The sequence below is a fragment of the Pistacia vera genome, unplaced genomic scaffold (assembly GCF_008641045.1).
Source record: "Pistacia vera cultivar Batoury unplaced genomic scaffold, PisVer_v2 Contig194, whole genome shotgun sequence".
Classification (NCBI taxonomy): Eukaryota; Viridiplantae; Streptophyta; class Magnoliopsida; order Sapindales; family Anacardiaceae; genus Pistacia; species Pistacia vera.
Genome location: NW_022195995.1, coordinates 160,322 through 173,574, shown reverse-complemented (window position 1 = coordinate 173,574; position 13,253 = coordinate 160,322). Strand labels below are relative to the sequence as shown.

The window sequence follows — 13,253 nt, the reverse complement described above, 5'->3', positions numbered from 1 at the left end:
AGCTTTTTTTTTTTTTTTTTTTTAAATTAATTTGCTGGGTTATAACACATCCTCAACAGTCATCGCTGACGAATACACTTACATATGATAAAGGATCAACGACCGACGAATCTTTTTCTTTGACTTGACCTATTTAATTTTAATTTTTTAATTTTTTATTCTAGATTAATCCATGCATGGTAATCGGTAAAGTTAAGTACATGATACGTCACTGCTCGCGATTTCACAGGATCTAACTTTACTTAAAAATCTCCTATATAAACCCCCGCGCACATAGCTCATTATGCACATAGACCTCTTTCAGTATCAAATTAGCTCTAAAAACTCGAAAGCTTCCGAACAGTCAAGAGACTTAACCAAAATGGCTACCGCGTAAGAATTTCTCATATCTTATCTTCATTTTTACGTCATTGTTTCTCTTTAATCTCGCAATTCTGATCGCTATTATGATGAAATTATGATCTTCTTTTCTTATTGATAGTGTGCAAGAAAATCTTCCTCCAGTTCTGGACTCTAAGGCCGAGCAGCCACCTCTCTTTGATGGAACTATCAGGTTTTACATTTTTTTATTTTTGAGTTTCTTTTTTTGCCATTCGGGATTCAATTTTTTATTTTTTAACTTGATTTACATGTGTTGTCTTTTATTTGTTAAGGCTGTATACTTGTTACACGTGTCCATTTGCTCAACGAGTGTGGATCACCAGAAACTATAAGGTTATTTAATTATTTTTGACTTTTTAATGATCTATTTGTCTTGTTTTTCTTGTCTAGAAATATTTGTTTGATTTTATTAATTATCTCTCACTGATTTCTTTGGAATCTGTTGGGCTGTCGGGAGGCAGGGATTACAAGACAAGATTAAGTTAGTTCCATTAAACCTTCAAGACAGGCCTGCTTGGTATGCAGAGAAAGTTTACCATGTTAACAAGGTGATTTGTTTATGAAAACATTTTTGTCTTTTATTGTGGATTTGATAGATTTCTATTTTTATCTAATTTCTCGTGTATTTAGATAAATGATGCTGATAAGTAGTACGGAGTCTCCATGATTCAACAGACATGATTCATGAATATGTTCTGTTCATTTGTTTTTGAAGGAAATTATACTTGCGATGTTTGATAGTTTTCACACGTGCATAACAACGATTGTGAAGCATAAAATATGGGATAAATAGAATTTTAAATCATTTTCAAGAAATGAGCAAGCTTGTACTAGTATCCTCCCGCTTGTTGGGAATATAACATCAAATTCTTTTTTGTTGGTATGAGGCTCGGTCATAATAGTGATGAACTTAATACTACAAAAGGTATCTTTATGTAGGAATGAAATTGTTAGCTTTAGTAAAGTTAATGAATCGGCTAAGTCCATGACTGATATAGTTTGTTTATATGGAATTGCTTGGCATGAGTTATGATTTGGAGTTTGTTAGTAAGAATAATTTTCCAAGAAGTTCTCATGACAAAAATGGGAGGGTTTTGAACAATAGTTGGAAGTTTAGAGTTTCTGAGTGAGCAAAGTGGTTAAAAAAGAGAAGGGTAATTTGTGTTTGTGTATGGCTGTATTTCAAATGTTTATAATCTGTGTGAAGAAATCCCTGAATCAGATGCGATGACAAGGTCCAATACTTAAAAGAGGAGGCAGAATCTTATTGCTATGCTTTGATTTACATAGTCATGAAAAATGGTCTCTTTGTATTGAGTTGGAATTTCTTGGTTACAAGGAAAAAAAAAAAATTAGTTTAAATTGAGTGGTATGTTTTAAGCTTTATGATATACTGAGGTAATTGTTAGGACTATTGAATATTATACCGTTTAAACTTTAAAGTTCTTATTCTATAGGTTCCAGCACTGGGACAAACGGCAAAATCATTGGAGAGAGTATTGACTTGATTAAATATGTTACAGCAACTTTGAAGGACCTGCTCTTTTCCCTGATTTAAGTTGTGTCATCCTTTTTTAAAATATTTTTATAAGATGTTCATATTTCTTGCTGCTCTTAATAGAAACCTTAGTATCTCTAACTTTAAGCTGAAGTAATTGTTATGAAAATTTGTATGATCCTGAAAAAAGAAGTTTGGTGAAGAATTGTTTATCCTAGACACTGCTAACCTTCAACAGGATGTGTATACTTCATTCAAAGGAGACCTGTAAAACAAGCTGGTAGTTTGAAATGGTCGTATGTTTCCATGGTTTGGGGTTGTGTATATAAACTGCACTAAATAATTTCGAAACTGGAAACAGGTGGCCTCTTTCGGTTACTTTTGAAAATGCCTTAAGAAATTTGGCGAATGATGGCCATTCTTCCTTGGTCATTTAGTTTGGTATGTGTTAACTACCAAATTAATTTTAGCTTGATGAGTACGCATAGAAGTTTTTTTTGAAATTGTTTATTATGATAATTACGATTTGAGTATCATTCTGTTTTACAAATGGATTTATGTGATCGTCAGGCGGACATAGCCTATATTCCATTTGTTGAAAGGTTCCAGATCTTCTTATCAGAAGTATACAAGTATGACATTACAGAGGGTAGGCCAAAACTAGCATCATGGATCGAGGTATGTTGGAAAGCCCTTTTACGTTCTTTCCCAATTGTGCAGGAAGAGATTACTATATTTTAAGATAGTTATAATCATTTATTTAAAAAAAAAATATCCTTATGCAGGAGCTGAACAAGATTGATGCCTTCAAGCAGACAAAAACAGATCCAAAAGAGCTGGTGGAATTTTACAAGAAGCGCTTCCAGGTACTATCCTTAGACCAGCCCACGCCTTAACCTTTATAATCTGATTTTGTTAGATTGAAAGCTAAGTTTCTCTTCCTTGCAGGCTCAACAGTAATTTGTCACCAGTTAGACTATGCTAAATAAGTTGGTGTGTTATGAGTGTTTTATAATAAAGGCTATTTATGCCATATGTATCTGTATACTATAGATAATGTGCGAATGTCAGTGATGTATTGCATTTGAATTTGTTTCTTCAGTTTGTATGTTATGCTTACATAAATAAAATTGAACTCTCTTATTGTGTTCATCTTTTATATTATGTTCCTTCTGGTTCCAGAGCATTTTTGAGATAGACCATCAGATTTAAGCAAACCAAATAATGGGGATTCGGCCTCCAATGCCAGCCCTTGGATGTCGACTCCATGATCTAAGGGCAATAACTCACCCCGCAACCTTACTGAGCTTGATTTTGATCAAATAATGCCGAACCAAATAAATTCATTGTAAACCTAAAATATGACATATTGCCTATGGTTAGAGTTATAAGAAGATTATTGTGGTAATCTATCTTTTAATTCTGTCATTATCTTCTTGTTTAATTCAGCTAGTAATAAAAGATTACTCAAGTAATATGAGAGGTAATATAGCGGTTATGCGATTACCGAGTTTGAGGATAGTAATTCTATCTTCATTCTAATTTTATTCTTATTTAATAAAATTTTTGGACACAAATGCTCTATTGTTGGTCAAATAACAATTAATCCAACTTATTGAATGATTTCTTTAACCTCATTAATTAATTATTTGGATAAAAATGTCAATATGTATATATATATATATATATATATATTAACCCAACTTGTTGAATGATTTTTTTAACCTCATTAATTAATTATTTGGATAAAAATGTCAAAATATATATATATATATATAGGAAGAGGAAAGAGAAGATGAAAATTTATTAATTAATTATTTGGACAACTTTTATATTTCCCCGCAATTATCTTCTCTCTTCTTAAGAAATTTATGGGGAAGAGGAAAGAGAAGATGAAAATTTATGAGGAAGAGAAAAGAGAAGATTGAAGGACTTGTGCAGAGAGAGTGATGGAGATGAGTTACTTTTATTTGAAAAAAATAAAATAAAATGTGAAAATATGTGGGAAATAGGTGACCTGCAGGTCGACTCGTAGCCATATGGGTGGGTACGGGTCTAACATTTCCTTACCCATAAAAAATTTTACCCGTGGACCCGTGCCCGTTTTACCCATTACCCGTAGCTATCCCTCTTACCCATTTGTCAGGTTTAATCTCGAAACTATAAATAGAAGTATTGTGAAAGATGATGTACACGCAACTTTAGAATAGAAAACTATTGGTTCTATTTCCCCTCAATTATCTTCGCTATTCTTTTAGTTTATTTTATAATAAGTTATTAGTACTAGTCTCTAACCATATCAACTTGTCAAGGGAAAAAGATTCTCATCAAGTTTCAAGCTTTTGTCCCTAATCAAATTTGGAGTTGGAGTTTTCCATTTACCAAGTAAGTAAATTCAATTTTGCTTGTATCTCACTATGTTTTATAAATATGTTGGAATGTTTAATCATTTTTATAGTATAAAATATATGAAAGTGTTTTAATCTGGAACATTTTGGTTTCATTATAAACAAGACTTTATATAGTGATAGATTTATAATTTGATTAATAAAAAAAGACACATATATTTGTAAATATTTGCTTTTATGATTTATGTTTTTAAATGATTAAATTCTATAACTATAATAAATTGTATATTCATTATTGTTATTCTAAATTCTTATTTGTGATAATATTTTCATTTGATTAGAGATTGTCTAATTTATTAAATATTCTTTTATAGTTTTCATCATGACAAATCTTACAAACTTGAATTTGTGGCTCTTGATATTATGGGCAAGAATTATTTGTCATGGATTCTTGATGCTGAAATTCACTTAGATGCTATGGGTCTTGGTGACACCATCAANTAAAACCTTTTAATAAGAAAAGTATAATAAAATATGAGAGGATCTTATATTACAAGCTTGGTACAATTGAGAGAGATAAGAAAAATAGAATCATAAGATAGCCTCACACATTATACACATTTGTTCTTATAGTACGTTAGAAGATACTCGAATGAGATAATTTTATAAGCTTGAGGGCTATTTGAAATAACGTTGTTGATTTAATATTTCATGAAAAAAAAGCCACCACTAATAAGTTCTTAACTAGATAACAAAAAGAATCACCATGAGAAATTGAAATAATAAAAAAAAAAAAACTTTTTGTAATAAGAAATTGAAAATAATTAATTAAAAGAATGGAAACTCATAGATAAATTATTTCTCTAATATGCTCTAAAGATGCTGATGATGTAAAGGTGAAGAGTTCAAAAAGAGAGAACGATAAATATATTTCTTTTAATTAAGATAAAGGGTAGTTACTGAAATATTAAACTATTAACAAGGATAGTATTGAAAAATTAAAATATTAACAAAAATGCTCATTTTATTAAAACCGATGTATTTGGCAAAATCTCACCTACTAGGTAGGATTCTAAGACCCTAAAAATTGAAGGATTCTGGAGGGTGGTGGATTTTCCAAAATCTATGGATTTCAACTTTTTTTTTTCTTTTAAACCAAACGAATTATTTTACCAAATTCATGGATTTAATGAAATCATTCATTTAGAATCCCTCAATCCAAACAAGACCTTAATTCTTGGGAGGACTCACTTTTCCACGGTTCTACTTTTTTTTTCTCTTTTTTTTTTTTTTTTTTTTTTTTTTAAAACCAAACGAAGTATTTTACCAAATCTATGGATTTAACAAAATCATTCATTTAGAATCCCTCAATCCAAATGAGACCTTAATTCTTGGGAGGACTCACTTGTCCACGCTTCGAGTCGTTAAGCTGAATACTTTTTTACCCCTAATCTATCGCAAAAAGATAATTCCCCCCTTGGTTTTAGAAACACCCAATGTTACTCCTATTTTTCCAATTCAAGCATTAAAACTTAATCGTGAAAGGGTAATGTTGTCAATTAATACTGTTATATTAGGTTTTCTATCTCTATGATGTTATATATATGACATGAATTGACAAAATTGCCCTTCCATGTTTAAGTTTTAACTTTTAACCCTTATATATAAAAATGGGGTAATATGGGTATTTCCTGAGGGGGTGGGTGGGGAAGGATGTTTCACGGTAGATAGGGGGTCAAAAAGTATTTGGACATGACTTGCTCTTCAATTTATTCAGGAATTACTATCATAAAAACATTCTGACTTTGTTATTTAGATTCCGTGAAGTGAAACAATTTTCAAGCAAAAAAGGTTATAATTTCCAACTCCAACCAATTAATTTTCACGGGGTGTTTGGTTTAAGGAATGTTGGTTACTAGGAATGTTATATTAACGGAAAGTTAGGGGCCCGTTTGTCTTATTATTTTTGCCCTATCCTACCCAAAATACATATTTGTTTCCCTATTCTGAAAATCCAATCATATTCTATTAAACTATATTTAAACCCCCAAGTTTGTTAATTTAACTAAACACCCCCAGCAAAAAAAAGTTTATAAATTGACAAAAAAAACCCCCACCCACCCATATTTGCCAGATTCCGGCCACCACCGTCGGAAGGTAGTCGGAATCTAGTGTAATAACACACTACTGGCTGGATCTTGCTGGTAGTGCATTGATCTAATATTTTCCTGCCAGATCCACGGTGGATCTGGCCAGAAAATGCCAGATCTACGGCCAAATTTTTGGCCACATTTGGTCGTCAACGACGACCATATCTAGCTGTCAATGGCCAGATCTGGTTGTAGATCTGGTCTTTTTCGACTAAATCCATGGTGGATCTAGTCAGAAAAAGCTAAGTCGATGTATTACCGGCCAGATCTAGTCGGTAGTGTGCCATTTCGCCAAATTCCGATCACCTTCTGATGGTGGTGGTCGAAATCTGGCAAAAGTGGGTGGGTGGGAGTGTTTTTATCAATTTATAAACTTTTTATTATAGGGAATGTTTAGCTAAATTAACAAACCTATGGAGTTTTTTTGTTAATTTTCAAATCCTACCTCGTAATAACAACCCAACTTAACTTTTTCAAAAATCCTACTCAAAATAATAAAACAAGCACAACCTAGATTACCTTGAAGATTACTGAGAATCTTTATGGAAATGTATTTGGTTAGTTACAATAAATTGGTCGATATGTTATTTAAATTACTAAATTGCCGTTATTTTTAAATATTAATATAATATTATTTTTATTATTAATTTTTGAATAGTTTTTTTTTAACCCCTAACATTTCAGATTTAGCTAAAACACTCCAACTTATATAAAACTTTAATTTATGATAAAATCACCCCCAACCACCCCAAGCCATTGCCGACTGCCAGCCACCACCCCCGACTGCCGCCTGAAGTTGTCAGAAATCCCAAAAAATCGTAACTGGGAGTTGCCGATATGGCCGTTTTCGACTATATTGATGGCCGAAAATGGTCAAATGGCTCTAAATCTCAACCTTAGTGATCCAACATTACTCCCAACCAAACTCACCCTCAAGGTTTATTGCAATTTGTTACAACCGAATTATAATAACATTTACAGATTTGATTCATGGCGAGATTGGAATAAGGGTGCGTTTGGTTCGGGGTGAAATAAGATAAATTCTGTAATCTTTGTTTAATTTTCAAAATTACCTCGTTTGGTTGTCAAGTAATATAATATTACAGTAATATTTTATTGCAAATAGTGGTTACTATTGGTAATATTGGGGGTAATCAGATTACCTTCCTAGGGGGTGTTAATGTTAGATTACCGGGATAATCATAATTTTTACCCTATTTTGCCCTTAATATTTTATCATTCCGGACACATTTGCCCTCATATGTCTACCAAATAACAATTAGCCCAGACCCCTTACATTTGAGAACTTAGCTAAAACACCCCCGTCACAAAAAAGTTTAAAAGTTAATAAAATACCCCCAATCATCCGAGACCACCGTCGGCCGCTAGCCACCACCGCTGGCCACCGGCGAAAGTCGTCATATCGGCACAAGACCGGTAGGATCTTGCCGGTCGTGTGCCGATAAGGACATTTTTGACCATGGATTTGTGATCCATGGATGGAAACGATCAGATCTGGCTGTTTCAAGGCTAAAGATGTGGCCGTGAAACACCATAGATCTGGCCGTAAAATGGCCATATTAACAGCCAGATCTAGCCGTGAAACGACCATATTCACGGCCAGATCTGGTCGGATTAGGCTTGATCGGCGTATGACTAGCCAGATCCGGCTGGTCGTGCACCATTACAACAGCTTCTGGTGGTGGTGGTGGCTGCCGGCAGTGGTTTGTGGTGAGTGGGGGTGACTTTGCTACAAATTAAAGTTGTATATGGTTGGGGTGTTTTGGTAAAATTTCAAATATAGGGGGGTTAAAAAATAATTTAAAAAATAATAGAATAAAATAATAATAAAAATAATATTATATTATTATTTTAAAATGAGGACAATTTAGTAATCTATATAACATACCCACTTATTTATCCTCCCAACCAAACATATTGTTATAACATACCCATCAATTTATTCCAATCGACCAAATACATTTCTCTAAAAATTCTCTAATAATCCATCTTTCCTGTAATACAATATTCCTCAATAATATAACATTTTCTGAACCGAACGCTACCTAAAATAAACCATTAATTAATCACTTCTGGTTGTTAGCTTTTCGTAATACGTGATGTTATTTGGCAATACATAATATCAATCTTCACGTGATTGGAGTATTGTCATTTTAGCCCAATAGTTTTTTTTTTTTTTAAATTAATTTGCTGGGTTAAAATAAAAGAAATAGTTAAATAGACGAGAACCATATAACACATCCTCAACAGTCATGGCTGACGAATACAATCATAATCTCTTACGTATAATAAAGGATCAACGAGACAACGGCCGTCGAATTTTTTTCTTTGACTTGATTAATTCATGACAAAGTTAAATACGTGATACGTCACTGCTCGCGACTTCACAGGATCTAACTTCATTTAAAATCTCCTATATAATAAACCCCCGCGCAGATGGCTCACTCTCCACATAGAACCATTTCAGTATCAAATTAGCTCTAAAAACCCAAAAGGTTCCGAACATACCAGAGACTTAACCAAAATGGCTACCACGTAAGAATTTCTCATTCCTCAACTTCATTTTTACGTCTTTGTTTCTCTTCAATCTCGCAATTATGATCGCTAATATGATGAAATTATGATCTTCTTTTCTTATTGGTAGTGTGCAAGAAAATCTTCCTCCAGTTCTGGATTCTAAGGCCGAGCAGCCACCTCTCTTTGATGGAACCATCAGGTTTCACATTTTTTTATTTTTGAGGATTTTTGAGTTTCTTTTTGTGCCATTCGGGGTTCAATTTTTAATTTTATTTTTTAACTTGATTTATATGTGTTGTCTTTTATTTGTTAAGGCTGTACACCTGTTACACGTGTCCATTTGCCCAACGAGTGTGGATCACCAGAAACTATAAGGTTATTTAATCATTTTTGACTTTTTAATGATCTCTTTGTCTTATTTTTCATGTCTGGAATTATTTGTTTGATTTTCTCTCACTGATTTCTTTGGAATCTGTTGGGCGGCAGGGATTGCAAGACAAGATTATGTTAGTTCCATTAAACGTTCAAGACAGGCCTGCTTGGTATGCACAGAAAGTTTACCGTGTTAACAAGGTGATTTGTTTATGAAAACATTTACCTTTTCTTTTGTTGATTATTGTGGATTTGATAGATTTCTATTACGGAGTCTCCATGATTCAACAGACATGATTCATGAATATGTTCTGTTAATTTTCACAAGTGCATAACAACAATTATTAAGCATAAAATAAGGGATAAATAGAATTTTAAATCATTTTCAAGAAATGAGCAAGCTTGTACTAGTATCCTCCCGCTTGTTGGGAATATAACATCAAATTCTTTTTTGTTGGTATGAGGCTCGGTCATAATAGTGATGAACTCAATACTACAAAAGGTATCTTTATGTAAGAATGAAATTGTTAGCTTTAGTAAAGTTGATGAATCGGCTAAGTCCATGACTGATATAGTTTGTTTATATGGAATTGCTTGGCATGAGTTATGATTTGGAGTTTGTTAGTAAGAATAATTTTCCAAGAAGTTCTCATGACAAAAATGGGAGGGTTTTGAACAATAGTTGGAAGTTTAGAGTTTCTGAGTGAGCAAAGTGGTTAAAAAAGAGAAGGGTAATTTGTGTTTGTGTATGGCTGTATTTCAAATGTTTATAATCTGTGTGAAGAAATCCCTGAATCAGATGCGATGACAAGGTCCAATACTTAAAAGAGGAGGCAGAATCTTATTGCTATGCTTTGATTTACATAGTCATGAAAAATGGTCTCTTTGTATTGAGTTGGAATTTCTTGGTTACAAGGAAAAAAAAAAAATTAGTTAAATTATAGGTGGTATGTTTTAGTCTTTATGCTAGACTGAGGTAATTGTTAGGACTATTGAAGTATTTACCGTTTAAAGTTCTAATTTATAGGTTCCAGCACTGGAGCACAACGGCAAAATCATTGGAGAGAGTATTGACTTGATTAAATATGTTGACAGCAACTTTGAAGGACCTTCTCTTTTCCCTGATGTAAGTTGTGCATCCTTTTTTAAAATATTTTTATAAGATGTGCATATTTCATTGCTGCTCTTAATAGAAACTTTAGTATCTCTTAACTTCAGCTGAAGTAATGTTATGAAAATATTGTAGGATCCTGAAAAAAAGAAGTTTGGTGAAGAATTGTTATCCTACACTGATACATTCAACAGGGATGTGTATACTTCATTCAAAGGAGACCCTGTAAAACAAGCTGGTATGTTTTGAAATATGTCGTATTTCCATGGTTTGGGGTTTGTGTATATAAACTGAACTAAAAAATTTAGAAACTTGGAACAGGTGCCGCTTTCGATTACTTGGAAAATGCTCTTAAGAAATTTGATGATGGCCCATTCTTCCTTGGTCAGTTTAGTTTGGTATGTTAACTTCTCAATTAAGTTAGCTTGAGTAGGCATAGAAGTTGTTTTTGAAATTGTTTATTATTATAATTATATGATTCGAGTATCATTCTGTTTTACAAATGGATTTATGTGATCGTCAGGCGGACATAGCCTATATTCCATTTGTTGAAAGGTTCCAGATCTTCTTATCAGAAGTATACAAGTATGACATTACAGAGGGTAGGCCAAAACTAGCATCATGGATCGAGGTATGTTGGAAAGCCCTTTTACGTTCTTTCCCAATTGTGCAGGAAGAGATTACTATATTTTAAGATAGTTATAATCATTTATTTAAAAAAAAAAAATCCTTATGCAGGAGCTGAACAAGATTGATGCCTTCAAGCAGACAAAAACAGATCCAAAAGAGCTGGTGGAATTTTACAAGAAGCACTTCCAGGTACTATCCTTAGACCAGCCCACGCCTTAACCTTTATAATCTGATTTTGTTAGATTGAAAGCTAAGTTTCTCTTCCTTGCAGGCCCAACAGTAATTTGCCACCAGTTAGACTATGCTAAATAAGTTGGTGTGTTATGAGTTTCTTATAATAAAAGCTATTTATGCCATAGATAATGTGCGAATGTCAGCGATGTGTTGAATTTGAATTTGTTTCTTCAGTTTGTATGTTATGCTTACATAAATAAAATTGAACTCTCTTATTGTGTTCATCTTTTATATTATGTTCCTTCTGGTTCCACAGCATTTTTGAGATCATCAGATTTAAGCAAACCAAATAATGGGGATTGTTAATTCGGCCTCCACTGCCAGCCCTTGGATACCTTACCCCATGATCTAAGGGCAATAACTGACCCCGCAACCTTACCGAGCTTGATTTTGATCAAATAATGCCGAAGCAAATAAATTCATTGTAAACCTAAAATATGGCATATTGCCTATGTTTAGAGTTATAAGAAGATTACTCGTAATCTATCTTTTAATTTGGTCATTATCTTGTTTAATTCAGCAAGTAATCTTTTATTACTCAAGTAATATGAAAGGTGATATAGGGGTTATGCGATTACTGACTCAGAGGATAGTAATCTTATTTTTGTTCTCATTTTATTTTTATTTAATAAAATTTTTGGACACAAATGCCCTCTTTTTATGTCAAATAACAATTAACCCAATTTGTTGAATGACTTTTTTAATCTCATTAATTAATTATTTGAACAAAAATGTCAATATATATATATTGAGAAGAGGAAAGAGAAGATGAAAATTTATTAATTAATTATTTGGACAACTTTTATATTTTCCCGCAATTATCTTCTCTCTTCTTAAGAAATTTATGGGGAAAAGGAAAGAGAAGATGAAAATTTATTGGGAAGCGAATAGAGAAGATTGAAGGACTTTTGCAGAGAGGGTGATGGAGATGCGTTACTTTTATTTGAAAAAAATAAAATAAAATGTGAAAATATACGTGGGAAATAGGTGACCTACGGGTCGACTCGTAGCCATATGAGGGGGTATGGGTCATGTATTTCCCGACCCATAAAAAATTTTACCCGTGGACCCGTGCTTGTTTTACCCACTATGCGTAGCTACTCGACTCACCCGTTTATTAGGTCTAATCTTGAGACTATAAATAGAGGTATTGTGAAAGATGATGTACACTCAACTTTAGAATAGAAAAGTATTGGTTCTATTTCCCCTCAATTATCTTCGTTCTTCTTTTAGTTTATTTTATAATAAGTTATTAGTACTAGTCTCTAACCATATCAACTTGTCAAGGGAAAAAAATTCTCATCAGGTTTCAAGCTTTTGTCCCTAATCAAATTTGGAGTTGGAGTTTTCCATTTACCAAGTAAGTAAATTCAATTTTGCTTGTATCTTAATATGTTTTATAAATATGTTGGAATGTTTAATCATTTTTAAAGTATAAAATATATGAAAGTGTTTTAATTTGGAACATTTTGGTTTCATTATAAACAAGACTTTATATAGTGATAGATTTATAATTTGATTAATAAAAAAAGACATATATTTGTAAATATTTGCTTTTATGATTTATGTTTTTAAATGATTAAATTCTATAACTTTAATAAATTGTGTATTCATTATTGTTATTCTAAATTCTTATTTGTGATAATATTTTCGTTTTATTAGAGATTGTCTCATTTATTAAATATTCTTTTCCAGTTTTCGTCATGACAAATCTTACGAAACTTGAATTTGTGGCTCTTGATATTATGGGTAAGAATTATTTGTTATGGATTCTTGATGCTGAAATTCACTTAGATGCTATGGGTCTTGGTGAAAATATGTACTATCTATGTGGCATGAAAGGACATTGGTCACATACTTGTTGTATGCCTAAACATCTTGTTGAACTTTATCAAGCATCGTTGAAAGAAAAAGAGACAAATATGAAAGCAAACTTTGCCTACCAAAATGAAAATAGAGAAGCAAATTTTGCTTATCAAGATGATAACTTT

The 13,253-nt window shown here is 32.5% G+C and overlaps 1 protein-coding gene and 1 long non-coding RNA gene across 3 annotated transcripts; both read left to right on the top strand.

The window, feature by feature from the left end:
• Window positions 1–213: 213 nt before the first annotated feature.
• Window positions 214–11,493, top strand: LOC116127701 (glutathione S-transferase L3-like). Of its 2 annotated transcripts, none has more exons than XM_031413342.1 (10): window positions 214–372; window positions 482–553; window positions 654–714; window positions 843–929; window positions 10,315–10,413; window positions 10,534–10,636; window positions 10,720–10,796; window positions 10,922–11,029; window positions 11,137–11,217; window positions 11,300–11,493. In XM_031413342.1, the coding sequence occupies exons 1-10, from the start codon at window positions 284–286 to the stop codon at window positions 11,309–11,311; spliced, it is 789 nt and encodes a 262-aa protein (XP_031269202.1). In that variant the 5' UTR covers window positions 214–283; the 3' UTR covers window positions 11,312–11,493. The 2 variants fall into 2 exon arrangements, with proteins under 2 accessions (XP_031269202.1, XP_031269203.1); XM_031413343.1 differs by lacking the exons at window positions 214–372; window positions 482–553; window positions 654–714; window positions 843–929 and adding exons at window positions 8,845–8,933; window positions 9,043–9,114; window positions 9,230–9,290; window positions 9,402–9,488.
• On the top strand, window positions 2,297–2,968 carry LOC116127704. The gene is made up of 4 exons (XR_004127636.1): window positions 2,297–2,320; window positions 2,450–2,557; window positions 2,665–2,745; window positions 2,828–2,968. It is a non-coding gene; the product is annotated as an uncharacterized LOC116127704 (long non-coding RNA).
• Window positions 11,494–13,253: the final 1,760 nt, after the last annotated feature.

What these genes read in the sequence shown, in the direction of transcription:
- LOC116127701 (XM_031413342.1), top strand. Translation starts at nt 284, where the DNA reads ATGCACATAGACCTCTTTCAGTATCAAATTAGCTCTAAAAACTCGAAA. An exon ending in CTCTTTGATGGAACTATCAG is followed by an intron (nt 554 to 653) that starts GTTTTACATTTT and finishes TTATTTGTTAAG; the next exon opens with GCTGTATACTTGTTACACGT. An exon ending in TCCTTGGTCAGTTTAGTTTG is followed by an intron (nt 10,797 to 10,921) that starts GTATGTTAACTT and finishes TGTGATCGTCAG; the next exon opens with GCGGACATAGCCTATATTCC.